Genomic DNA, 27,366 nt, shown 5'->3' with positions numbered 1-27,366 from the left:
GTATATTATTCCTGTCAGCAATTTGGATACGTAAGCTGTTATGCTGATTGTATGGTAGTTCTCACAATTGTCAGCCAGTGCTATCTTTGGAATCGTGTGTTATGTTGCCAATCTCACATATTCTACACACCAACTTGAACAGTTATTTGGTTGCTGCTGCTCTTAATGATTTTCTATCGTGTTATGAAACTGTTCCTTCCCCTCATAGAGACGTTCAGCATACTCCAAATATCTGCTCTCTCCTTTGTGTTTAACAGTAGAATTCTAATTTCTCTCTTAAGTTTGCTGCCCTTACTTTTAATTTTACCAGAGTTGTGCTGACATTTCTATATGCTGAGTCAGTCATTCTGGCGATCATTTATTTTCTGCTTCTTCACATATGTCCCACAGCCATTTTTCCTTGGCTTCCCTGCATTTCCCAGTTCTTTCATTCCTTCTTGGTTTATATCCTATATTCCTGACTTTCCCTCGACATATTTGTACTACTTTCTTTCCTGCTTATTTCTTTGAAGTATTTCTTCTGACACCAAAGGTTTCTTCACAGTTACCACCTTATTACCTATGTTTGCCTTTCCAACATCTGCGATTGCTCTTTTCAGAGATGTGCACTACGCTTCAGCTAGACTCCCTACTGTGTTATTCCTTAACAGAGTATTCACATCATTAACAAACTTCAAACGTGTCTCATTGTTCCTCATTACTTCAGTATCCCACTTCCTTCCATACTGATTCTTCCATATGATTCTCTTTAACTTCAGTCTGTCCTCATCATTACTAAATTGTGACCTGAGTCTAGTTTGTAAGTGTACATAATGAAATGAACAACGATGGCTGATTTTGTTGATTATGATGTCAATTAGTTTACTTTGTTAGCACATATTCAGTAATTTAACATAGACAATGTTAGAACCATTACATGTCATGTGACATAAATTCTCAGATCTCCCGCAGACAGCTGTTTAAGCCTCTAGATAAACTAGCAAGAGTCTCTGTATTCATTTATGCCATTTTTAATGTGCACTGGACATTTTCCAACATAGACATTTATAAATTTACAGCATCCAGTTTCTGCTGCTGAGATGTTATGTGCATTATTTACATCAAATGCCAAGACACTAGTCACTGAAATAGTTTGGCAACTATGTTACAGCTATAGCAGCAAAAGATTATAACTCCTTACATTTCCTACCATACAATAAGACTGAAGTGGCATCTGCATAGCTTATTAGTTTCTTTGCATGGAGCCATCACAATGATGGCTTTTGAAAACATCAGGCATAAATAATCTGACAATAATTACACTTATTACTTTACAGCCAATATGCTTTTAGTCATAGCACAAGTTGTTCCTCAAAACATTCTTTTATCACAAGCATTTTAATTTTGTGCTCAAAGCATTGCCCTTACATGCCCTTGAGAGTACAGTAACTAATTAAACCAAATCAAACCAATGATTCACAGGCTTTGATCGGACATTTTTAATTTTGTTGTCTCCTGTAAGTAGTTATATTTTATCCTGATGTTGAGATCTTTTACATCACTGCTGTTGATAATTTCCATTGGTTGGCCCATGAAAAAAGTAATTAATATAAATATGTGTAAAGAATATATTTTTATCTTCTTTTTAAGTGGACGTCAGCTGTATAGCCCCATAATTCAACCCCATAGTAAAAAAAAAGGGGGTAAATCGTTCCACTCTATATCATTTTTAATGTTTGACTAGGAATTGTGTTTGCTGTGAGCTGGCTAAGGAGATATAAGCTATTAATGATTTTTCAACATACAAAATTAATGTGGTCTGTCAAATGCACATTTTCAACATACACATTTATAAATTTACAGCATCCAGTTTCTGTTGCTGAGAAGTTCCATACATTATTTACATAACTGCTTATACATTGGTCATTGAAGTAGTTTTATAATTATGTTACACCTCTAGCAGCAAAAGATTCAAGCTCCTTACATTTCCTACCATACAATAAGACTGAAGTGTCATCTGCATAGCTCATTATGTGTATGGGAGTTAATGGATTGTGTAATGTCGTTAATATTTGTGAGGAAGAGGAAGGGACCAAAGGTGGCTTAATATGTCAAAAAAGCTTTTATCAGATCTACAAATATATCTGCAGTCTGCATCCTCTGAATGAATACAGTACACTTCATGCAATAACTGTGAAACTGCTGTGGCCATACTTGATGCATTCATTACCACACTCCTCAAAGCACTGTTCACCTTTCAGGCCTTATGCCTTGACATCTAACCTGCTGGAACAACCCATGACCTTCAGAAAATGCATCATGCATGAGGGGGTGCACGTGGTCCACAATAATGTTCACCTAGTCCACAGCTGACTCCTTTATGTACTACCAAATGGCCCATGGAAGTACAGGTGAATATCACCTGTACTATAACACTGCCTCCACTGATGCAGTATATTTTTCTACAGCTGTTCACCTGGATAATAGCGTATCTGGATAAGATCATCGACCTGGTGTACCAAGAAATGTCATTCATCTGATGACACCAAGCTACCCATTTCCATTTGTCCATAGCCAAATCTCAGTGATCCTGTATCCACTGCAACCATAATTGATGATATTATTGGGTCAACATAGAAACTCATACTAAATGTTTGCTGCAGAGCTCCATGTTCAACAGGTAACACTGAACAGTGTGCTCCACAGACACCAGCACTGTACTCTCTCATGACATGTGGCATGGATCACCCCACATCCTGCTTTACAGAATGGGCAATCCTCCAACGTCCGTATTCATTTATGAGACTTGGGCATCCAACACCTTGTCACCTACTCATGATTTCATGGTCCTTCAATCACGTTACACAAATGCTTGTGACAGTGGCATACAAACAGCTTACCAGCTCCTGCATTCCCTATGTGGTCATTCTGAAAAGCCAGGTCACAACAATCTGCCATTTATTAACGTTGCTTATGTCAATGGATTTCTCCATTTGCAGCCCATATAATCACTAGAATGATTACCCATTCATATCTTCTCCACTTATATACTTCCATTACCTCATCAATTGCCCACCCTGCCAACACAAAGCAAGCAGTTTCATGGTGGGCAGTGGTCATAATATTTTGGCTCATCAGCATGAATGTTGCTAATGTCTGGAAGTAGTACACAGTTCTTAACAATGAGTAAACAGATACAAGCATAACTCTCAATAGTCACAGAAAGGGAATATGGATTATGTCATTAAATACAGTGAAGACTTTATCTTTGAAAATTGCACAATCAACATCTAGAAGTATTACTTGCACTGGAGCATGAAACTGTCACTCAACATGTGCATTACTTCAAAATCTGTGCATAGTAGTACCTTGAACACACATCAATTATCTAGAAGAATGAGAACTGAATTAATGTTCTGGGTATATATTATGAGGTTCACGGCTGCACATTGATCAAGTAGATTGTCATGGTATTCAAAAGTGAGCTTGTCCAATCACTGCATAGCCGCATAGTATGTACGGAGTCTACTTAAACCAGTCACAATACACAATAAAACCCTGTGTTTAAGGCAACTGTTTAAGAGAAACAGATGAAAGTATATTGTGAATGGTGTGCGTGATGTTTATGTAGTGCCACTAAAAATCTTGGTGTCACATTATTGATTTAACATATGATCATTGTAAATATGGCATTTTTAGGAACACTTTGAATTGCAGACAGTTGATTTCAGAAGTAAAGAAACACTTGGAGAGGAGCAAGCATTTAAAGGACAGATATGACCCCATCTGTTACTTTTGTGTGCTGTAAGGTTTTTTTGCATCTTGAGTGGATTATATTTGTGACAACTTGCCATCATGTAGAACACATCAGTAGGGTCACGAAGAAAATGCATTTTCTCTGTGAAAATAAGTCTACATGCTGGCCATTTATGTAAGTGATTGTTTCTGTTATAGTCTTAATCTACAAAAAAATTTGATGAATGTAACTTAACTACATACATACTATCTACTCAGAAATTCGGCTGTGGAGTAGAAGGAATTGTCAAGCAGAAATGATTTCAAGATGTTTTTAAAACTTTCATTATCTACCCACCCTTTAATTCACAATGGAGACGGTTGATTATTTTTATGCCTGCATAGTTTGCTCCTTTTTATGCAATAACAGTAAGGTTCAGTTATGGATAGTGGATGCTATTTTTGTTCATACGTGTGTGTGTGGATGGGAGGGGGGGGGGCGTGCATGCACGTGTGTGTATGTGACTTTTAGATAGTCCCTGATTCTTCACAACAAGTTACATAATGGATTGTAAAATTTCTTACTTGGTTGTAGACTATTTTTCCTCAATGGCACCTTCAAATCAATAGACTCTTGCTGAAAACTGTTTAATTAAGTTGGGAAACAACAGATGCCATGGGCATTATGTTAACCTATTGGCATATTTATTCCAATTTAAATCACTATTAAGTAATGGCCAGTCTTTATAATTAGCAGTACATTATTTATCGCTTAAATAGTAATCCTTGTCTGATATTACCAGTCCAACTTCCATCAAAACAGAGTTATTAGGCAAACAAGATAAGTGATTTTATATCTTGTTACAAAATTGTGATTTAATAATGATGTGGTAGCTTTTGAACAAGTCCATTACCAACACCTCTCTTCATATCACTTTCGCAGATCACTGAGTGTTCACTGAGCTCACACATAATTATGTCCATATTATTATCCACTCATCAACATTCATGAGCTAATGACTATATGCACAACGCTTTCTCACATAAAAGTTCATAAGGAAGACACAACACAGTAGAGGACTCAAGTACATACACACATTATGCACATATAATACCACATTTTCAGAATAAGTGACACTGAAATGTTACTTATAAATAATCTGCCCATATTTTTTAACATAGAAATGTTAATTGGTGGGTATTTCAATGAAGACTTTCTATGCATAATTGTGGATAATGACACAGAGATGTTAGCAGTTGCACTGTTACATGGCTTTATGCTTAGTTACAGACTTACTATTTTATCAGTTGATTTGTTTTCACCACATAACGCCCACTGTTTACGTCCTTCTTCGCTGCTGAGCAATGTATCACTTTTCACTCTGACGCTGAAACTCTTCCTTTCCTATATCTTTACTACTTTTCATCTATATAAATGATGAACTATTGGTTTTGCCATTTAACAACTTTTTAATAACCGTGGAAGTAATACAGGCATCGGGTCCCACCTAACGTGTCACCTGCCTTTCAAGACTCGATCGATCTGTTTACAAAGAGAAAGCAGAATATCTCTTCCTTTGACATTGGCCAACAACGACCTAGGAAGCTCAACGCCCTCATGGCCCAGGCTCTTCCATGGCTCGCAGTAGTTTGCAGCATTCATTTTATTCCTTGCCCACTTGCTGCTACGTCAAACTTTCATGGTAATCGTTGGGCAACGTCTTCCACGTTATCTGCAACATAAATAAACTTTCTTCCCACAGTATTTCTGGAAACCCAAAAACAAACTTAAAGAACATAATAATAATAACTGTTTTACAATTATTTGTATAAGCCTTGGTCGATTTAATGAGGGGTGGTACAAGCCTAAGCCTTGTGACACCACACAGTGACTAATTAGATGTGAAATGAGGTTTTTGTGTCCACAGGAGAGTATATGAAGATGTGTGTGAGTGTTCTGTCAGTTTATTAATTACATCTTAGTTTATAGCGGTAGAAAGGATATATTTAGGAGTGGCATCAGTCTAATAAGTCCAAAAATAAATTGGTTTAACTGTTTAACTGTTCAAGCTACTATTTGCTTAACACACTGTATGCATTTGTAGTGGGTTATCCATTTTCAGTTAAAATTACCAGATGTGTAATTTTCTTAATTAAGTTCAATTATTAATAATAATAATAATACTTTATTCAAGATTGAATGATTAATTGTATATGTATAAAAACAGGTTACTATTCTTGACACACAGCACAATAATACATTCTTCTGAATATGTCATTGATTAAGAAAATAATTAAATTACACATAAACTGCTGCTTAACACTATTTACATACTTTTTTAAAAGCACTTCTTATTCTGCATGTAAGTATGGTATTCTTCTAATGTGTAACATTATTTTGTAACACGAATTTCTTTAACTGAAAGTTAAGATTCATTGTGGGTAGGGTCATAACTTTACAGGGCAGTGCATTGGCTAACTTTAGACCTGCATATTGTGGACTCTTTTCATAGAGTGCTGTTCTGTAGTTGTTGATGTAAAATTTTTCTTTATTTCTGGTATTGTACTGATACAAATTGGAACAAATGTTGGGCTACAGTCTTTTAACAACTAATGTGGATTTTACATTGTGCAATGTTTACTATGGTTAGTACACCAATTTTTGGAAACAAGCTTTGCATGATTCCTTATATTTTGCTCCACAGATGACTCTTGTAGCCCCTTTTTGAAGTAGCAATAGCTTATTTAGATTTGCTTTTGTTGTTGCTCCCCAAATTTCTATACGGTAATTCAGGTGAGAGAAAAATAGAGCACGGTATGCAGCCCTTAGGACAACAGTGTCTTTGCAGAACTTGCTAATCATATTAACTGCAAATATATTCTTAGATAACTTACATGCAAGAGTGTCAACATGTGTGTCCCATTTTAAATTGCTTTGAATTGTTAAGCCACAGAATTTTACACTAAACTCTGTTTTTACTAATTCATTGCCTATGTATACTTTAATTTCATCATTAAAACTACTGTTGCTAAACTCCATAAGATATGTTTTACTACTGCTCACATTTAAGTGGCTCTCATTAAAGTATTAAACAATTTCATTTGTCACGTTATTATAGCGGGTCTCTAGTTCATTAAATGATCCATTTTTACAGACAATGGATGCATCATCCACATTAAGCACTATTTTGGAACTCTGAGTGCAGTATCTTATGTCATTTACATAAATCAAAAACAGAAGAGAACCCAGTACTGAGCCCTGGGGCACTGCATATTTTATATCACTCATTTTGAATTTGTGAACACCACTTTTCAGTTTTAAGCAGTACAAACTGTTTTTGGTTACTCATGTAAGATTTTATTAGGTCATGAGCAGTGACTCTGATGCCAGGGTTCCACAGCTTTTGTAATGGGATTGTGGTGCTCACACCATCAAAAGCTTTCTCAAGGTCAAGGTATATACCAGCACCATGTTGCTTGTTCTTGATGCCACTTATTATCTCTTCAATTACCTGAGCAGCTGCTGTGCTTGTTGATTTACATTTTATGAAACCATTTTGATTTTCAATCATTAGCTTGTGCACCCGGAGAAAGTTTATAATTCTGCTCTAGATGACTTTTTCAACTACTCTGAAAAGACAGGATGTACTGAGATTGGTCTGTAGTTTTTAATTTTCAGTCTGTCTCCTTTTTTAAAGACTGGTGTTACCTGAATTATTTTTAGTCTCTCTGGGAAGGTGCCTGATTCTATTATATTATTTACTGCTAGAGACAGAGATACAGAAACATTTTGCCTGCACGTTTTTTTAATACATTGATACTTAACCATCATGCCCTGTGGAACTGGAATATTTTAGAGATATAATGATGTTAACTATTTCTTTGCCATTTGTGGGGGCTAGGTATATGCTGTGCTCAGATGGATTCCTTTAAAATTGTACTGCAGGTTATTATGTTTGTCACTGATAGCCTCCCCTACTGAAGAATAATATTCATTGCATATGTTAGCAATTTCAAGTTGATCTTTTACTACCATCCCACTGTGGTCAATAATAAAGTCCATACACGATTTGTCTCTGCCTGTTCTAAAACTGTTTATCATTCCCCAGATACCAGTAGTAATACTGTGTGAAGCCTGAAGCTTGTTTGCATTATAGTTGCTCCTGGTCTGTATTAATAAATCTTTATAGTATTCTTGATCAGTTTTGAAGGCCTCCTTTAGCATGAGATTTTGTCTATTATTCAATATTGCACTAAGGTATATTTTTTGGCATCAAAACAGTAGTAGATGTCAGCAGCAAAGATATTGTAGGAAAACCTATCATTCTCAAACCATGGTATATGTATCAATGTGCAGTTCAGTCCATTGATGTTATCATTTTACATAGATCTTTTGCTTACATATATTTTTTTTACTGAGAAAGGACATCTCATTTGCCTCTAATTGAAGCCATACTGCATTGTGATCAGAGATGGATCATTTTGGAACAGATGTATTGTAGGAAAGTAGTAAAATGGTGAATGGCCTTTCAAACCATGATGCACAAATTTTAACACTACAAGGTTTTTGTTCTCAAACAAATGTCACATATAATTACAAACTGTGTAGGAAAGTTAATCCAACAGCAATAGAGAGTTTTTTAAACCTTGTCATGGAACAAGAGTGGCAGGATGTTTATAGTGACAATAACATAGATGATAAATATAATGCTTTCCTTAACACATTTCTCATGCTATTTGAGAGTTACTTTCCATTAGAACATTCTAAATGGGGTATTAGCAGCAATAGGCAGCCCAGGTGACTGACTAGTGGGATAAGGATATCATGTAGAACAAAGCAGGAATTATATCACAATGTTAGAAGTAGTCACAATCAAGCTACAGTAGCCCATAACAAACAGTATTGTAAGGTGCTTAAAAATGTTATTAGGAAGGCAAAGAGTATGCGGTATGCAAATAGAATAGCTAATTCACAGGATAAAATTAAAACCATATGGTCAGTTGTGAAGGAAGTGTCTGGTCAGCAGAACAAGGTTGACGATATAAAGTCAGTTCATAGTAAAAATATTTCTGTTACTGATAAATCAGATATATTTACAGTGTTTAACAATAATTTTCTGAGCATTTACTGGTGAATTAAATAAAAATTTAGTTTCTACAGGGAATCATATAACTTTCCTGACAAATGCCTTTCCGAGATAGATGTCTGAAATATTCCCCTGTGATACAGACAAGGGAGAGATTGAGTCAATAATTAAATCACTGAAGACTACGGACTCTCATGGTTATGATGGAGTGCCTAGCAGAGTATTCCTTTAGGAATGGTCAGTTTCCTGAATGATTAAAGTACTTAGTAGTAAAGTTGCTTTATAAAAAGGGAGAAAGAGATAATGTAGATAATTTTAGACCTATTTCTATGCCATCAGTGTTAGCTAAAGTTATTGAGAAGGTTGTGTATGCAAGGATAATTGATCATGTTATGAAGGTAATCTCAAAAGTACGGTCTCCTATTTTTTTATAAGTACATAGACCTGTTTATATCTACAATGGCTTACATCAGTTTACAGCTTGAACATTTAGCTATTTTAGCTACTTTGCAAAATTTCAAATAGTGCAAAGAAATGTAAAATGAAATGTAAAATTGTACACCTCACAAAACAAAAAAACGTAGCTTACGACTATAAGACACATCTGCAACCAGTCAACTCACACAAATACCTGTGTGTAATAATTCGTTGGGATATGAAATCAAATGACCACATAGATGCAGTTGTAGGTAAAGCAAGTGGCAGACTGTGGTTCATTTAAAGAATACTAGGGAAATGCAAATAGTCTACAAAAGCGACTGCATACAAAACACTTGTGCAGCCCATCCTAGAATATTGTGTGTTGCACACACACCAAATAAGATTAACAGAGACAGTGTCACGGAGATGCTGAAAGAACTCAACTGGTGGATGCTTGAAGACAGACACTATCCCATGAAAACCTACTTTGACAGTTTCTAAAACCAACTTTAAGGGGAGTTAGAACAGAAAAAGTTGTTTATCTACATTTTTATCCCATTATAAAATTTGCAAGTTCCTTAAGAAATTGATATACAACCACTTATAAACTTACTATTTAGAAAAATTTTTAATCATAGCTTCAAGATTTTTTTAAAATGTAATTTTTTATGCACAAGGCTGTGGATTGCAGTATTACAACAGCAAAATTATTTTGTTTGTATTGACAGCACTGTTGAAAACAGTATAGTAGTTTTTCATAATATAAACCCATGTAGTACAAACTCCAAGAATTCTATTGCTATGATGACCAGTGTGGACACCAGAAGATGGATTACTTTCAGATTCTGAAAAAACATTGTTACAAATGTAAATGATTGAAACAGGTAGTTCATATTTGTGACAGGAACTATGAAGGAACAAGTGGTGAAATGGAGGGCTCTGCAGATACTGAAATTTTGAGTCAAGCCATGAGTGAAATGGGTGTTTGTTATTCAAGTGTCTTAGAGGACGTGGATGCAAAAGCAAGCAAAAGTGTAATAGTACTCAGCATTAAGATGATAATATTATCACAGAGCTGGAATCTGTGGATCATGAAACTTCCTGGCAGATTAAAACTGTGTGCCGGACCTAGACTTGAACTCAGGACCTCTGCCTTTCGCAGGCAAGTGCTCTACAGACTGAGCTACCAAAGCACGACTCACGGCCCGCCCTCACAGCTTTACTTCTGCCATTACCTCGTCTCGTACCTTCCAAACTTTACAGAAGCTCTCCTAGGAACTTGCAGAACTAGCACTCCTGAAAGAAAGGATATTGCGGAGACATGGTTTAGCCACAGCCTGGGGGATGTTTCCAGAATGAGATTTTCACTCTGCAGTGGAGTGTGCACTGATGTGAAACTTCCTGGCAGATTAAAACTGTGTGCCGGACAGAGACTCGAACTCAGGACCTTTGCCTTTCGCGGGCAAGTGCTCTACCGACTGAGCTACCCAAGCACGACTCACAGCCCATACTCACAGCTTTACTTCTGCCAGTACCTTGTCTCCTACCTTCCAAACTTTACAGAAGCTCTCCTGCGAGCTTGCAGAACTAGCACTCCTGAAAGAAAGGATATTGTAGAGACATCATGTCCAAAAGAGAATGGGCGCCAGGCTGAGGAAGCTGAAACTAAGTTTGAGAAACAAGTAACTTTCTGATGCTAAAACTGTATGGGGTAGGCTCGCAGACAAAATTATTAACTAATACAACAATAATACAGGATGGAGATCAGGAATAATACTGATAATTTCTTGAGACTGCGGCAGGCAGTATGGACTACCTTCACAAACTTTCAGATGACAAACCATTACATCAACTTTGCCCTCCCAAACCAGATTCTTTATGCAAGTAACACAACATACAATACTCAAATACTTCATACAACCAGGAACATTCCATCCTGGCAGCAGTTATGAAAATCATAAAGTCCATTTGCAAAGCCTGGGCACATCCCAACTTGTTGAAGAAGTGTCTACATAAGAATCCAAATGTGTCTTTCAACAATCTCAGATGGACTTACATACCAAAAAAGTTTTGGTTGGGAGGAAGGAACTAAAATGTGGAGTCTGTGATGCTGCTACTGCTTTTAATGATAACAACATTAGAAAGGTGGAAGTGCTACAACATATGAGAAATCATTCCTGGAGGAAACAGCACCAGAGAAATTTAACAAATACACAGTTCACATTCATAAAGTGTGTGCAACAGAAATGATCACTAGGGAATATAGAAGTTAGAAAAAAATGAGATCCATGGAAAATGGTCAAAAGAGTGATACACAATACTGAACAGGGTGCTTATGAAATAGTACAAACAAAGAAATGCAACATATATTCAATAATTTTTAGCCATTTCAGATTTTAGAAGCTGTTTCTGAAAATTAAGCTTTTAGTTGCATTATTCACTAAATTTTAGGAAGAACTTGAGTAGAATATTCAAATTTTCATGAAGCTGACACATGGATATACTGAGTCATCCGAACTAAAATAAAAACATAATGCTAAATATAATTAAAACTATTTTGGAGAGAGTGCAAAAAATTATAAAAAATTTAACCATATCCACTGATGTCCAAAATTAAAGCAACAAACAGAAATTTTCCAAGGTTGTATTTATTTTGCCACATTTTGCCACAAAGCAGTGTAAACAGGAGATAGTAAAGTAGAAACAATGTAAAGAACGTGGAATGTTATCAACTGCAACACGCATAACAGTAGACAAAAATGTTCTTCATATTTTCCCAACTTAAAAGATTTGCACACAGATTCTGTCAACTGGTTAATGTGCTCAGTATGGAGTGTGACCACCTCTGGCACCTATAAAGGCCTGACAACAATGGGACATGCTGTGAATGATGTTGTCAATCTCATGTTGAGGCAATAATGCACAATCTTCCTGCTGAACTGTTCACAAGTCTTGGAGAGTTGTTGGGGGATGCTTATGTGATGCAACCTGTCTCCCTAGTGCATCTCAGACATGCTAATTGGGATTCAATTCGGAAGAATAAGCAAGCCACATCATGCATGCAATATCTTCCATTAAAAACACCTGTGCTCTATGAGGTCAAGCATTATTATTCATCAATATGAAGGCTGAGTTCGCAGCACCTCACAGCAACTGTGCATGAGATCCCAAGATCTCCTCACGGTACCTGACAGCAAATAAATCAATTAAATCTTGCTGATTCACCTGTACAATTTTCAAGAAGGGTTATTCAGCATAGTCCCTGCCCACACCATTAGAGATCCTCCTTGATATCAGTCTCTTACCACAATGTTTGGGTTCCAAAACTGTGTTCCACCTGCCCTTCAATGTGAATCTGTCGAGAATCGCTTCCAGACCAAATTGGGACTCATTTGTGAAAGCAGCATTGGACCACCATTCAACTGTCCAAGTAGCAGGTTGACAGCTCCACTCTACACTTTCCCTTCTTTGAAGACATTACAGAGGTGAACAGACAGGAGGTCTCCAACAACAAAAGCCACTCCGCTGAAGCCTTCTGTGCACCATTTGCGTCATTATAACACATCCAGGGGATGCTGTGAGGTCATATGCCAGTTCCAGTGCAGTACTAAGGGGATATCAGCATGCCCTTACAGGCAAATAATGGTCCACTTTTTCTGATGTCACACGTGGTCGACTCTTCCTGGTCTCTGGGATACAGTTTTGGTCTCTATATACTGCTGCCTCATCCGAGAAACAACAGAACAGTTCACACTAAGTCATCGGGCCACAACAGTTTCTGACTCTCCTGTTTCCATTCTTTCTGTGGCCCTCCACAGCAGAGAGTCTGTAGGCGTCTTCTCTGTACCATACTACACCATCTGTGACAGTGTACACAGCAATTGCTGATGTGGGCCTACCCTGCAGGCACTACCCCCACTTGACAGGTGCCCTGAAGTCATAGCTGGTGTAGTTATACATTGATTGGAATGCCATCTTCCATGCAGAACATTATTGTAATGGCATCTATTGACTGTTTGTATGATTATATCTTGTATTAGACAAAGGACAGTTTGTTGCTTTAATTCTGAACACTAGTGTACTTAAAGTATTGTATTTCTCAAACCACTGACTGAAATGCAATGCTTTTAAATCATAATATGTAATGTGTAATATCTTGTAAAAGTTGTACATCCATTGCTGCAGTGATTTCTGAAAAGTAGAGAAGCCAAGTATCAATTTAACATTGTTGACATAGAGTGTTCAAGCTCCCCTCAAGTGACAGATCTAGGAACATACTATAAACACTTATGTATCACTCCCATACAGACCGTCAAGTCAAGATCAGGTTAATTACAGTGTGCACTGAGACATCTGGGCAATCATTCTTCCCACAGCCAATATGTGAGCGGAATTGGAATAAGCCCTAATTACAGGTGTAATGAGATGTAGCCTCTGCCATGCACTTCACAGTCATTTGCAGGATGTGGATATAGATGTGGGTGTAGTATCCTGTGATCTGTACAACTGAAGGTCTTAGACAGTTTATAAAAAATGGGTAGGTGAAACCTTGTCACTGAATTGAGACTGCCTCAATATATTACATTTGCAGGTTTGTTCAACCATTTTTTTAATATTATCTTTTGCAACACTTTTGAGCAGGCACTTAATAGTGAAAGGGATCAAAAGCTATTAGTATCTGTCCTAGAACTTTTCTTAAAGAGAGGTCTAACAATAGAAAAATTTAGCCTGTCTGGAAAAATAAATCATGAAAGTGATGCATTAAATATATGGCTGAGAGCAGTTGCTATATCAGAAGAACATGCTCTTAATATTTTGCTTTAAAAGTTTTTAATGCTGTTTCTGGAGTCTGGATATTTATGAGTGACACAGAGCTAATTACAGTGTTGGAGAAGTACATGTGGATTGCGTCTGAAATTTTTATTAGAAAAAGAAGTGTTTAATTGACAGTTTGTAAATACACATAGATCATTTTATACATAATGTTGTTACACATGATATCAAAAGTACAACAGACCTGGAACTTTTAATATGGTGAAGTGAGATGTCAGAAGCAAAATACATTTAGAGCAACTTCAAAGCAACAATATTTGAGAAATTTCCACTTAGCTAATAGATTATCTTAAAATTTTTCACTAGAATATGAGTACCATACTTTAGCAAACTCAAATGTAACATAGCTAAAGGTTATCAGATTATTTATATGGATATATGATTATAATTTGTTTTTTGTAGCATAAACTCCACCTTTGGATGTCATTTTCATATTTTGGACAAACATTGTTTTATCTCTGTTACTAGGTGTGGCAGTGAAAGTAATACTTTAAAACCAGGAGCTGACATTTGTAATAATCCCGAAAGTGGAAAATGTCTCTATCAACACTCAAAACTTAGTTACAAGTGTGTTTGCCCTGATGATGCAGAAGGTGTAAGGCATGGATTTCTACAAGAGAGGCACACATTTTCTCTTGGTATATGGATTCTGATTGTGTTGCTATCATCAGCTGTCTTATTCTTTGGTAAGATTGTTTTTATTAAATAAGAACATAATTTATTAAAAAATGCAGACCAGGAATCTTATAATTACAAATTTGATTTTATAAATCGAGAAATTTCTCAAACAGCTTCTTTCACTCTTAGTAAAGTGTTTGCTTGCAAAATAATATAAACTGTGCACCAAAATATAACTCAAACCCAGACTTCAATGTTTTGTGTATTGTTCTCATAATTATGTAACTTGGAGATGGCTCTTGGACTAGTGCTGAGTATTAATTTAGCAGTGAATGGTATACTCTTGTTAAACTCTACAAAAGCTCCACTAACTTTATTCTAGAAATCTAAGAAAGAAGTGTATAGTGCTCAACATTTGGACTGCAGCCTAAAGGGTTTTAGTCTTGTATCTCCTAAGGTTAATTCATTATTTTCTATATGCTTTTGTGCTCTTACTAAACAACTTCAATCTATCTTTTGTAGGGGAATTGTGACTCTTTGGAATCACTTCTTAATCTGTTTTAGTATGTGGTGTTACTCTGCTGATATTTGTTTGACTGATCCTAGTGTTCTTGGACACAGTATACCATGTCTTTATCACAAAACCTTTCTTTTTTCATATCATTCTCCAATGCCCTCACTTCTCACTCACTCTTCCCCAATGCCATGTATTTTTCAATGAGGAAATTGACTAAAACAGTAAGCCATAGTCTACAATGAAACAACTCAACATGCAGAAGCATATCATTTGACATAAAGGTTAATTACAAGCTATACTAGTTTTCAGAATGTGAGGGTGATTTGCACGTTGAAGTGAGAGAAACAACCATAATATAGCAACAAATATGTCCAGGGGAACTTACAAATGGAATGAACACACACAAACAGAGGCTGAGATTGATTGGAGTAATCCTAAGGAAATGTAACTGACTCATGAAAAAGTAACTTACAAAGGCCTTACTTGACCAACTGTTTACATTCCAATGGTACACGTTCCAGGAGGGATGTTGTGTGTCACAAGGATATTTACTGCTGGAATTTCAAATTCGTATGTCCCAAGAAGAATCAGGCAACATATTTCTTCCACCCACACACATTTCACAAAATCAATACGACATGAAAATTGGAAAAAAAACATTTGAACTCGTAAGGCATCTAACCAGCTGTTCTTTCAGCAAGACATTCGTGAATGGAACAAGAAAGGGAGAAAGATACCAAGAAGTATCCTGCACCAAAGTACAGATGGGGATGGGGAAGCCGTAAGGGAACATAACTTAACAAGGATTAAGACAGTGTATGTTACAGCATAAATTATAATCAAAACAACATGCTAAGATGCAAGTTTTCTTCAACACCTGGTGTGCAATATGTGTAAAACAAATATTCTAATGTACAAATAAGTAAACAAGTGCTCAGTAAAACAACACAAAATGATACTATATCTCCAGTAATAAATAGACATCTGCAGAAAATTGCTTATCTAGAGCTGCAAGATTGTCTTTAAGGCACAAATTGACCATTTGTCATTATCACAGCCTCTTTTCTTTAGTAAAAATGCCCCACTAAATTGTTGCTGATGATTTGATGCACTTCAGCTCTCAGTCAGTTGATCATTTCCATGACCCTCTATCAACAAACCTTTACAGCGGGTCCTTTGTTTTAAAAAAGAGGGTCTTTTCATGTTGAAAATTAAAGGCAAATTCCTACTATAACATAGGTAGTTGTTCGATATTACTTTGAAGGCATCAACTATTATGGCCTCATTTCAGCAAGATCATGCTCATCTAGATGTAAAAAGAAATCTGTAAGACTTCTATGATGGTTATTTCTGTCATTCATCATTTTTTCACTTCTGATATTGTTTGTTAGTGTAAAAATCATAAACCTGCACCATGTAAGTCTCCCTATAATTAACTGTCTAAGTCAATTTAAGATCAGAAGAAAGTAAGGGCTTACCCCTTCAAACTGAGTGCTACAGACTGAGACAGTTTTACCTTAATCCTCATGATTGTCAGTGTGAGTAAATTAGCTCCAGTCATAATTTGTAGAATAGTATTTACTTTACAAAAGTAGTCCACCTGTCACTTGATGCATAATTTCAGGCTTCCCAACATGGTAGTCATGCTTATGCCATCTTCACGTGGGGCTGATTACTGAACGCCTTCATGTGGATACCTTCTTATATGTCTGCAGCCCCAGCAGCCTGATGTGGCTGGAAGAACAATTTCAGAGCATGAACCATAGTCCTCAGTTGCTGTCCCATTGTGTTTTAAGACACTGCTTAAACAGAGGAGGCATGCTGCATTGTATTTTATTAGGATGCAGTCCTAGACAGCACTGGCCTGTTGCTCACCTTGGTCCCATCATATTTCATTCTACGTCCTGTGGAGCAGCAGCAATCTGCAAGAGCTGACTTTTTGGATATTGCCTATCATTGTGGCACCTGTGCAATCTGGACAGTCTGACCTATGTACACTTCCCCACACTGACATGGGATGTAGCAGATTCCCAGTTTCAGAGGCTCAGTTCATCTTCCACAGAGCTCCCTAAGGCTATGTTCTTTTACAGTGGGCAGAACACATATTTGACATTGTCTCTGCAGAGAATTATTCCAATTTTAGTGGATATGTTTCTGATGTAAGGGATGAACACCCATTCTATATGTTTTTTTCTATTTCCGCTCCTGCAACATTTGGCATAGGCTCTTTCAGTTTCAAGACACACCAGATCTAGCAGTTGTAGTAGCCATTGTTCTGGATAACTGACTGTAAGTAGTTAAACTTCTTTACTACGCTTTCTTGACTGGAAATTCCATGTGTCCTGTATACTAGTGTACTTAGGACACCTTCATATTGCAATGGGTAGTGAGAGCTGGAGGCTGGCAGCCTCGCAGCAGTGATAAAACCGGTTCCTGACAGATCACCAAAGTTACGTGCTGTCAGGCTTGTCTAGCATAATCATTTGAGTTTGCTGAGTGATGTTGGCAAGCATGATGCACTCAGCCCTTGTGAGACCAATTGAGGAGCTACTTGACTGGAAATTAGCAGTTTTGGTCACAAAACTGTCAGCAGCCAAGAGAGCAGTATGCAGACCATATGCCCCTCTATATCTTCATCCAGTGACACCTGTCAGCTCAGGAAGACACGGGAGTCAGTTGGTACCCTTGAGCTTTTAGAGGTCTGTTCAGATGTGCAAGGACAAATCTCAATTCATTGGCTTTCAATAAATGTTATACCATAGCACACCATTTGGTCTCCATTCAACCAGCAGTCAAGAATTGGGAGTTGTTTGTTTATCTCCACATCTACTTAGCCTGCGCCATCTGCATGACACCACCTAGTTGAGTACCCATGAGCAGTTCATGAATGTATAGTTTGATACAACCCACATATACAAAGGCCCCCTTCATGATAGGACTGATGGAAAATGATATGTGTATGAATAATATGAAATGAGAAAGAGCATAACCATTCAAGAAGACAATGGAGAGAAGCAAAAAGATAATCTGACTAAAACAGAATACATGAATTAATGGTATATCAACAAAACTGATGAATTGTGATGAGAAATGATTTTTGTTGCAGCAAATTCCTTCACATGCTCTTATAACAACAAAATATACATGAAGGGCTTTAAACACTTTTTGTATATTGTGAGAGCAAATATGAGAAAAAGCAACCACTCACTACCTGGTTCATTTCAATCACTAGTCACCTTTCTGACTCCTTCATGTAACTGATCAAACTACTGCTTTTGTTTTTATTTAAGATTTGTTTTTAATAAATGTAGTGTAGTAAATTTGATTTGCAGTGCTAGGTGCAATGTTCATTGGATACAAATATCAATGCAGTACCCATGAAACAACTGAAGTAAAGAATGATGTTCAAGAAAATGTGATATTTCACGCTGATGAAGGAGGAGGGAAAGACGACACAGTCTCCTGTGGCATGAAAGAATTGAAAATATATGTTGACAAGATTGGACCTACAGAATCAGTGGAAATGCACAGTATGTACAAAACCTCTAAGATTTTTAGATGTCATGTAATTTCTATTCTACAGAAGTGTCAGACCTTTTTTTGTAGCCAATGCATATAATTAGTTTTCTAGAAAAATATCATTTTATCTGCAAAGTTAACAAACTTATGCTGTGTTCTAATAATTTGTTCCTTAATTCTAAGAAATTAAATGTATGCAAAAATTAAATTTATACTAACATCCCCATTCATGTCACAGTCCAACTCTAACTTATTCAGCTGATTTTAAACTTATCTCCTCCTCCCTCGTAATCATGGCTTACCCACAACTCCAGCTTTTTTAAAGGCATCACCTAAAGTCACATTTACTGCACTCCATTGCGCACTCAATACTGCAACTTCCTACACCATTCCACTCAAAGGCCATCTAGGGGAATCTTTACTAGCTACTCATAGTTCTAAATCCTGTGCCTTCTTCAGATTTACTGATGATGATCTAGTCCCACATTAAGGACAACAGACCCTCATTAACACATTTTCTCTCATCGTTCACCTTCTACCAACAGGTCAGTGAGCTTCCTAGACATGGACACCCATATCAGTGATGAGTACATAAGAACCTACACTTACACTAAAGCCAGTCACAAACAATGCTTGTAACCTACCTCTGTGGCCAAGGTCACTAATACACACTTGTGCAGTGGTGCTTGACATGGGGCTATGACAGTTTGAATCCCAGTGGCTTAAAAATATTTCTACATCAGCATTTGGCTGGCAAGGGAAGGAGAGGTGGTGGTGTAAAGTTCCTGAACATCAGACTTTGTACCAATGTCCTAGTTTAAATACCAAACCTCTCCACAGTGTCTCACAAAGTGAGGGTATGTGACACTGTTGATGATGATCTGTCCTTCGAATGGGGAAGTAAAGATCACCGGCCTCCTTGGTGCTATTCACGAAGAGTAGGCTATGTGCCAGCACTGGGTTTCACCCTCTACCTTCTCCCATCATCATCATCATCATCATCATCATCATCATCATCATCATCATCATACAACACAAACATTACATTACACTCAACACACACACACACACACACACACACAAGTATGTACATGTAGTATTACAAATACTGCAATGGAGCATGTTGCAAAAAAATTCAAAAAATTGCCTGTATTTCAGCAGCTACCAACTATTAAGCACTAAAAAATATAGACCACTCACCCACAGATGCATTATGCATTAACTGCAGTAACAAAGAATCATCCTCCTAATATGCTGAAAGTTTTACAAAAGCCTTTGCATATTGACATTACTCTTCTCATCTTTTCCGAAAAGAGATTATCCCATACCATATCCATATTTTCATTCCATATTCACTGTACACCTGCTGACCAACCACAAAATAGCCCCTTCTTCATCACCACTATCCACCAAGGACTGGAAAACTAAATTACATTGTCTGACTACCCCTTTAAATGAACATATCCTCCCCATTATCCTTCCTACATCTTTCAAAGCAATATTCTATCAGCCATACAACATGCATAACATTCATAGCCATCTATATGCCTCCCCAGCTTTAAGCTCCCAGTCCAAACTGTCATATCCTGGGGAAGACAGCTGAAAGACCTGTGCCAAACATCAATACACCACTCATATTCCAGCCCTCGTGCTAGTATTGTCTGTGGCATTGTAGTTAGGGCAATGTGCACAAGCAGCCACAATCCCTATGAACTTTAAAGCACTCAGTGCACTTGGTTACATCAATATAGCCACAAACCAATAATGTAGCCAGATGTATTACCATCACCAAGTTGTGGTGGAGCAGCAACTAACATCATCTACTTGCAAAGCAAATTGCTCTGCTTCTTAACAACCTGCGCCAACTGCAACTTGTGAAAATAAAAACTGTACCTGCAACATACCCTCTGTTGCTGTGACTCATCTGCCACCTGTCTCCATCATTCCTTGCCTTCTACCCAACCCTGCTCCCTATCCCATTTCCTTGTTATTTCACCCCCTTGCCCTCACACCAGCCTCACACCCTTCTTGTTACTTTTTACTGCATTGTGTTCATATATTTCACCCTTTCCTTATTTTGTTTTCTTACTTCAATTGCTTTGCATTCCCTGTGTACTGTTCCCATAATGTCTCACACACCAGCCCCTAACCTGCCCCCAGAATATCCATAAATCTTTCACAATATATGATTCTTCCTAAACCCTTTCCCTGCAGTTTCTTCCTCTCCTCTAAAACCACATCTTTTATACATCTGTATCATCCACACCTCACTTTATTCAGGCAGCAATGCTGAGAAGAAACAATAGCTGTGTGTGTGTGTGTGTGTGTGTGTGTGTGTGTGTGTGTGAGAGAGAGAGAGAGAGAGAGAGAGAGAGAGAGAGAGAGAGAGAGAGAAACATTATTACAATATATGTTATGGAGTACAAATACCATTTCTTCAATACAAAATAATATGCTATCCTCTCAAATTTCATTTTATTTTTGCAGAATTTTCAGAGATTCAACAGAATTCTGAAGAAATGTTAAAAAATAGAATAGAAAAACACAAAAGAGAAATTGATATGAAAATACTCTCTGACAATTTGGACCACACATATTGCTATGACTTTGAAGGCATTGCAGAAGCTTCTAGTTCTTTATCCTCTTTGACCACAGGTACACAATTAATTTTAAATGTTTTAGCAGACAGTGGCAAATATTGAAATTATGCAGGGATGACTCAGTACTCACCCTCACAGCTCTACTTCCACTAGTAGCTGTCTTGCTTTCCAGATTTTACTGAAGTTTACTTGCTTACTTATCAGACTAGCACTCCTGGAAGAATGGATGTTGCAGGTAAATGGCTAGACCTAGCTAGGGAATTCTTTTCATAATTGATCTTTCACTCTGCAGTGCAGTGTACACTGTTTTCAAACTTCCTGGCAGATTTACGTACTGGACCAGGACTCGAACAGGGACTTGTTCTTTCTAACTGAACTATCCAGGCATGACTCAGACCTGCCCTCTCAGATTCACTTCTGCCAGTACCTCTCTCTTACCTCCCAAACATCACGGAAGTTCTCCTGTATATCACTGCCAAGTAAAAGATTCATTCTCGAAACAATTCCCTAGGCTATGATTAAGTCATTTCTCTACAGTATCCTTTCTTCCAGGAGTATTAGTCCAAAAGGTATGTAGGAGAACATCCACAAAATTTGAAAGACAGGAGAGGAGCTGGTGTTGTTGTTTGTGACTTTTACCTAGATAACTAAGTCAATAAAAATGTTACGCAGGAAAGGCCAGGTTTCCAGTTAAATCCTGGACTAGCACACAGTTTTTACCTGCCAGAAATGTTCAATATAATGCAGATTCTGTGGTGGGTGAAAGAGTCATTACTGAACTTATAGCTTTTTTCTGCAAAATGATAAAGAATTGAAATTGTAAAACTTAACACAACTAAGTGTCATTTCAGTGTCTGAGTTACAAATTTCCCCCCTCTTGTGTGACAGTCAGCCCTGGTAGATTAGCATATTTAAAAGGTTATAGTATCGTGCCAAAATGTATAGTATAAAAATCTCAGTTCATCACAATGACATCAAGAGCATTGAAACTGAAAAAGTTATTTTCATTTTTTTTCCAGCAACAAAGGATTATTTTACCTTCTTTATAGCTTTATAACAAGGAAGTTGGTAGATTTGTTAATAGTACATTTTCACTTTTCACTTTATGTGTCTCTTCTAATCCTATTAAAATATTGTATTAGCAGATCACTAAAATTATTGCTGTCCAAAGACAAAACATTTTTTTTCCAATGTCAGATATCTATAAATAACCTAAGATGACTTGTGTGTGTGTGTGTGTGTGTGTGTGTGTGTGTGAGTGTGAGTGTTGAAAAGCAGTAGAAAAGATTAAGGGAACTACTATTATACACAACTGAGTTGGTTACAGGTTTCTATAAAATATATCGAACGTATTGAGCAACTTTGAATCAAATGACATTCTTCATCACAACCAGCAGAAGCATATAAATTATACCCTTTCTTTGATACATTTGATTTAGTACCATGTGGCACCTATTTAGAAATATATGTTCCTCTTGGGTATTGAGTATCAGTGACTGGATTGAGTATATTTTGGTAGACAGTTCATCATGTTATGGTGGAGTGAGAAACAGCAAAGCCAGAAAAGTGAGATGTGATAGGACAGTGTAGCCCACTGAAATCTTACACTGTCAAACAAAAGCATTTGATCTATTTTAAGAACAACTTTTTAATTGCAAATGTCTTAATTGGAAGAAGATAAGAGCCAACCTGCAAATGGTGAATCCTGGCAGCTACACTGAACATTTACTGTGTATCTCTATTGTTTCATTTTATGGTCCCCAAATTTAGTTAATAACATAAATTATTATTTTGCTCTAAATTGCACATTATACAGGGTGTTACAAAAAGTTACTGCCAAACTTTCAGGAAACATTCCTCACACACAAATAAAGAAAAGATGTTATATGTCTGGAAACGCTTAATTTCCATGTAAGAGCTCATTTTAGTTTCGTCAGTATGTACTGTACTTCCTCGATTACTGCCAGTTGGCCCAATTGAAGGAAAGTAATGCTGACTTCAATGCCTGTGTTGACATGCGACTCATTGCTCTACAGTACTAGCATCAAGCACAACAGTACATAGCATCAACAGGTTAGTGTTCATCACAAACGTGGTTTTGCAGTCAGTGCAATGTTTACAAATGCGGAGTTGGCAGATGCCCATTTGATGTATAGATTAGCACGGGGCAATAGCTGTGGTGCGGTACGTTTGTATCGAGACAGATTTCCAGAATGAAGGTGTCCCTACAGGAAGACGATCGAAGCAATTGATCGGCGTCTTACGGAGCACGGAACATTCCAGCCTATGACTCGCGACTCGGGAAGACCTAGAATGACGAGGACACCTGCAATGGGTGAGGCAATTCTTCATGCAGTTGACAATAACCCTAATGTCAGTGTCAGAGAAGTTGCTGCTGTACAAGGTAACGTTGACCACGCCACTGCATGGAGAGTGCTACGGGAGAACCAGTTGTTTCGGTACCATGTACACCGTGTGCAGGCACTATCATCAGCTGATTGGCCTCCACGAGTACACTTCTGCGAATGGTTCATCCAACAATGTGTCAATCCTCATTTCAGTGCAAATGTTCTCTTTACAGATGAGGCTTCATTCCAACGTGATCAAATTGTAAATTTTCACAATCAACATGTGTGGGCTGACGAGAATCCGCACACAATTGTACAATCACGTCATCAACACAGATTTTCTGTGAACGTTTGGGCAGGCATTGTTGGTGATGTCTTGATTGGGCCCCATGTTCTTCCACCTATGCTCAATGGACCACGTTATCATGATTTCATATGGGATACTCTACCTGTGCTGCTAGAACATGTGCCTTTACAAGTGCAACACAACATGTGGTTCACGCATGATGGAGCGCCTACACATTTCCGTCGAAGTGTTCGTATGCTTCTCAACAACAGATTCAGTGACCGATGGATTGGTAGAGGCGGACCAATTCCATGGCCTCCGCACTCTCCTGATCTCAACTCTCTTGACTTTCATTTATGGGGGCATTTGAAAGCTCTTGTCTACACAACCTCGGTACCAAATGTAGGGACTCTTCGTGCTCGTATTGTGGATGGCTGTGATACAATACACCATTCTCCAGGGCTGCATCAGGGATTAAATGCAACGAAGGATGGATGCACGTATCCTCACTAATGGAGGACATTTTGAACATTTCCTGTAACAAAGTGTTTAAAGTCACGCTGTTACGTTCTGTTTCTGAGTGTTTCCATTCCATGATTAATGTGATTTGAAGAGAAGTAATAAAATGAGCTCTAACATGGAAAGTAAGCGTTTCCGGACACATGTCCACATAACATATTTTCTTTCTTTGTGTGTGAGGAATGTTTATTGAAAGTTTGGCCGTACCTTTTTGTAACACCTTGTATAAGGCGCAAGCAGGCATGCACACACAGACACACACACACACACACACACACACACACACACACACACACACACACACACACATACGCAAGTGCGCACATGTGTACACGCGTGTTGGCCCACCCCCCACCCCCAAGCACACACACACGTATTTAACTTTTTTTATTCATTATGCTTGATTCCTTTAGTCTTTGTAAATTTGTGTGTACCCTTGTTACAGTAATGAAATAAGTGAATTGCTTCATTTCATCACACTAGTGGTCCCTGTCTATCAAAGTTTCTTTCAGTACTAAACAATGGAAAGTCCAGGTTGGAATATTAGCAGTTATGGAAAGGAGAGATTGATACCATAAAGATGCAGCACTGAGCTGCAGACAGCCACAGCAAAAAGACTGTTACACATAGCTTTTGACCAAAGCCTTTCTTCAGAAAAGGAAGGAAAATGCACACATTCACATAAGCAGGCACAAGTCATGTACACATGACTGCTAACTTTGACAGCTCTGGGCAGGTAGCAACTGTTGCATTGAACAAGGAAAGCAACAATCTGGACTGGTACAGGGAAGCAGGACGGATGGTTGGGTATGGATGCAGGGAGAGAAGATCACTATCTGGTGCACTGTGCAGTGACTAGAAGATGGTAGGTCAAAGCTGCTAGGAGGCTGCAAGGAGCAGAGAAAAGAAGAGGAGCAGAGAGAGAAAAAGACTGGTTGGTGCATTGGCAGAGAGCAATGCAAAAAATGGCTCTAAGCCCTATGGGACTTAACATCTGAGGTCATCAGTCCCCTAGACTTAGAACTACTTGAACCTAACTAACCTAAGGACATCACGAACATCCATGCCCGAGGCAGGATTCGAACCTGCGACCGTAGCAGCAGTGCAGTTCTGGAGTGGAGCACCTGGAACTGCTTGGCCAGAGAGAGCAATGCACAATGAGGGTGAGGGGGCATGACTTGGAAGGAGGTGATAGGACAGAGGGAGCAGAAACTCCTTGGGTGGATGGGGTGTGGATAGAAGGTTGCCTTATGGTGAGGCTGGGATAATTTCTGGAGTGGAGAATCTGTTGTAAGGATATTTCCCATCTGCTTTGTCCAGAAAAGCTGGTGGTGTATGGTATGATCCAGATGGACCAGGTTGTAAAGCAGCCACTGAAGTTAAGCATGTCATGTACAACTGCATTTTGTGCCACATGGTGGTCCACTTTGCTCTTGGCCACACTCTGGTGCTGTTCATTCATCCTGGTGAACAGCTCATTGGTGGTCATACCAATATAAAAAGCTGTGCAGTGATTTCAGTAGAGCTGGTACTTGACACAACTGCTTTCACATATGGTCCAAACTCTAATTCGGTAGGATAAGCCTGTGACAGGACTGGAGTATAAAATGCTGGGTGTATTGACTGGGCAGGGTCTTGCACTTGGGTCTTTTACAGGGACATGATTACTGTGGCAAGGGACTGAGCTTGGGAGTTGTATAGGGATGGACTCAGATGTTGCAGAGGTTGGATTGGGTTTGTTTGGGGACATGACACAGGCAGCCCGGTGACTGGGAAATGGTTCATCTGCACTGACAAGGTCTCTCTTGTCCAGTGTGCTGAAGGTCTCTCTCTCTCTCTCTCTCTCTCTCTCTCTCTCACACACACACACACACACACACACACACACACACACACACACACACACACCACATTATTTGCTGAAAGAAGTAATGTCGGTTAGTGTTTGCAGTGTCTGGAAACTTTCATGATATGATGTTGCACTGGAATTTAGTTAATAACATAAATTATTATTTTGCTCTAAATTGAACATTATATAAAAGAAAACTAAGATATTAATCTGTAGAAGGCTTTCATGTTAACTATTCCTAGATTTTGTAGTGTATTAGTATGATTCTACATTTGATAGTTTCCTAACTACATTCAAAATTTAGTTCCTTATTCATCTCTTCCAGAGTATGATGGCACAGAAAAGGATTGCAAGGACATCACAAAAATTGCACAAGATATTACCAGAGTATAATACATACACCTTGGCAGGACCAATAAGTCTTGCACTCAATGTGACACATCTTACAGGGTTGAGTAAGAAACCTGCAGTGGTAGTAGACCAACTTCTCAAAAGTGAGACTAAGGGTAGAAGTGTTCTATCATTCACAGACAATTTCTTTGTATACATACTCTCTGCTTGCTGCAGTGTTGTGATATTATTTGAAAAAAATCAAGACAACATATTTTTATAAATAACAAATGTGAACATATACATATACATATATTTTTTATCACTGACTTGTTGATATAACATGTGTTTTCTGCTGATGAATGGAGATTTAACTTCTTGTGAAAACAGATTTTTTACACATAAATAACTGATGGGTACTATTGTAAACTTATCCTTAAAAACAATAAAAATTTTGGATAAGAGTTTCTAAATCTTTTTTTAATGAAAATATGAAATGTAATTGCTTTGGTTGTACAGCATTCTTGACTGCTTTCACTTGTTTGGCTTCAAAAGATGTGATTAAAAGAAACAAAACTCTTTCAATATAAACAAGTCAGACAGGACTCTTCTGCCATTATTTTTACTGTAGCTGCTATGCAATGGTGTATTACTACAGTCAGTTGTCATGTACTCCAGAGAGTGAACTCTCCTGATGAATTTTGTAATATCTCTACCTTGTTTTCA

General features: G+C 37.8%; 1 protein-coding gene across 1 annotated transcript in view; it reads left to right on the top strand.

Moving 5' to 3' along the window:
• LOC126355654 (neural-cadherin-like) overlaps window positions 1–27,101 on the top strand; it is a 184,553-nt gene extending 157,452 nt beyond the window's left edge. Inside the window, exons 20-23 of the mRNA XM_050006018.1 lie at window positions 14,523–14,740; window positions 18,522–18,719; window positions 21,196–21,363; window positions 26,636–27,101. Of these exons, the coding sequence (XP_049861975.1) occupies window positions 14,523–14,740; window positions 18,522–18,719; window positions 21,196–21,363; window positions 26,636–26,703 (652 nt within the window). The 3' untranslated portion in view covers window positions 26,704–27,101. The remainder of the gene's footprint in view (window positions 1–14,522; window positions 14,741–18,521; window positions 18,720–21,195; window positions 21,364–26,635) is intronic.
• The last annotated feature ends 265 nt before the right edge of the window (window positions 27,102–27,366 follow it).

The sequence above is a fragment of the Schistocerca gregaria genome, chromosome 3, assembly GCF_023897955.1.
Source record: "Schistocerca gregaria isolate iqSchGreg1 chromosome 3, iqSchGreg1.2, whole genome shotgun sequence".
Lineage (NCBI taxonomy): Eukaryota > Metazoa > Arthropoda > Insecta > Orthoptera > Acrididae > Schistocerca > Schistocerca gregaria.
This window is presented reverse-complemented; position numbering and strand designations above follow the sequence as displayed.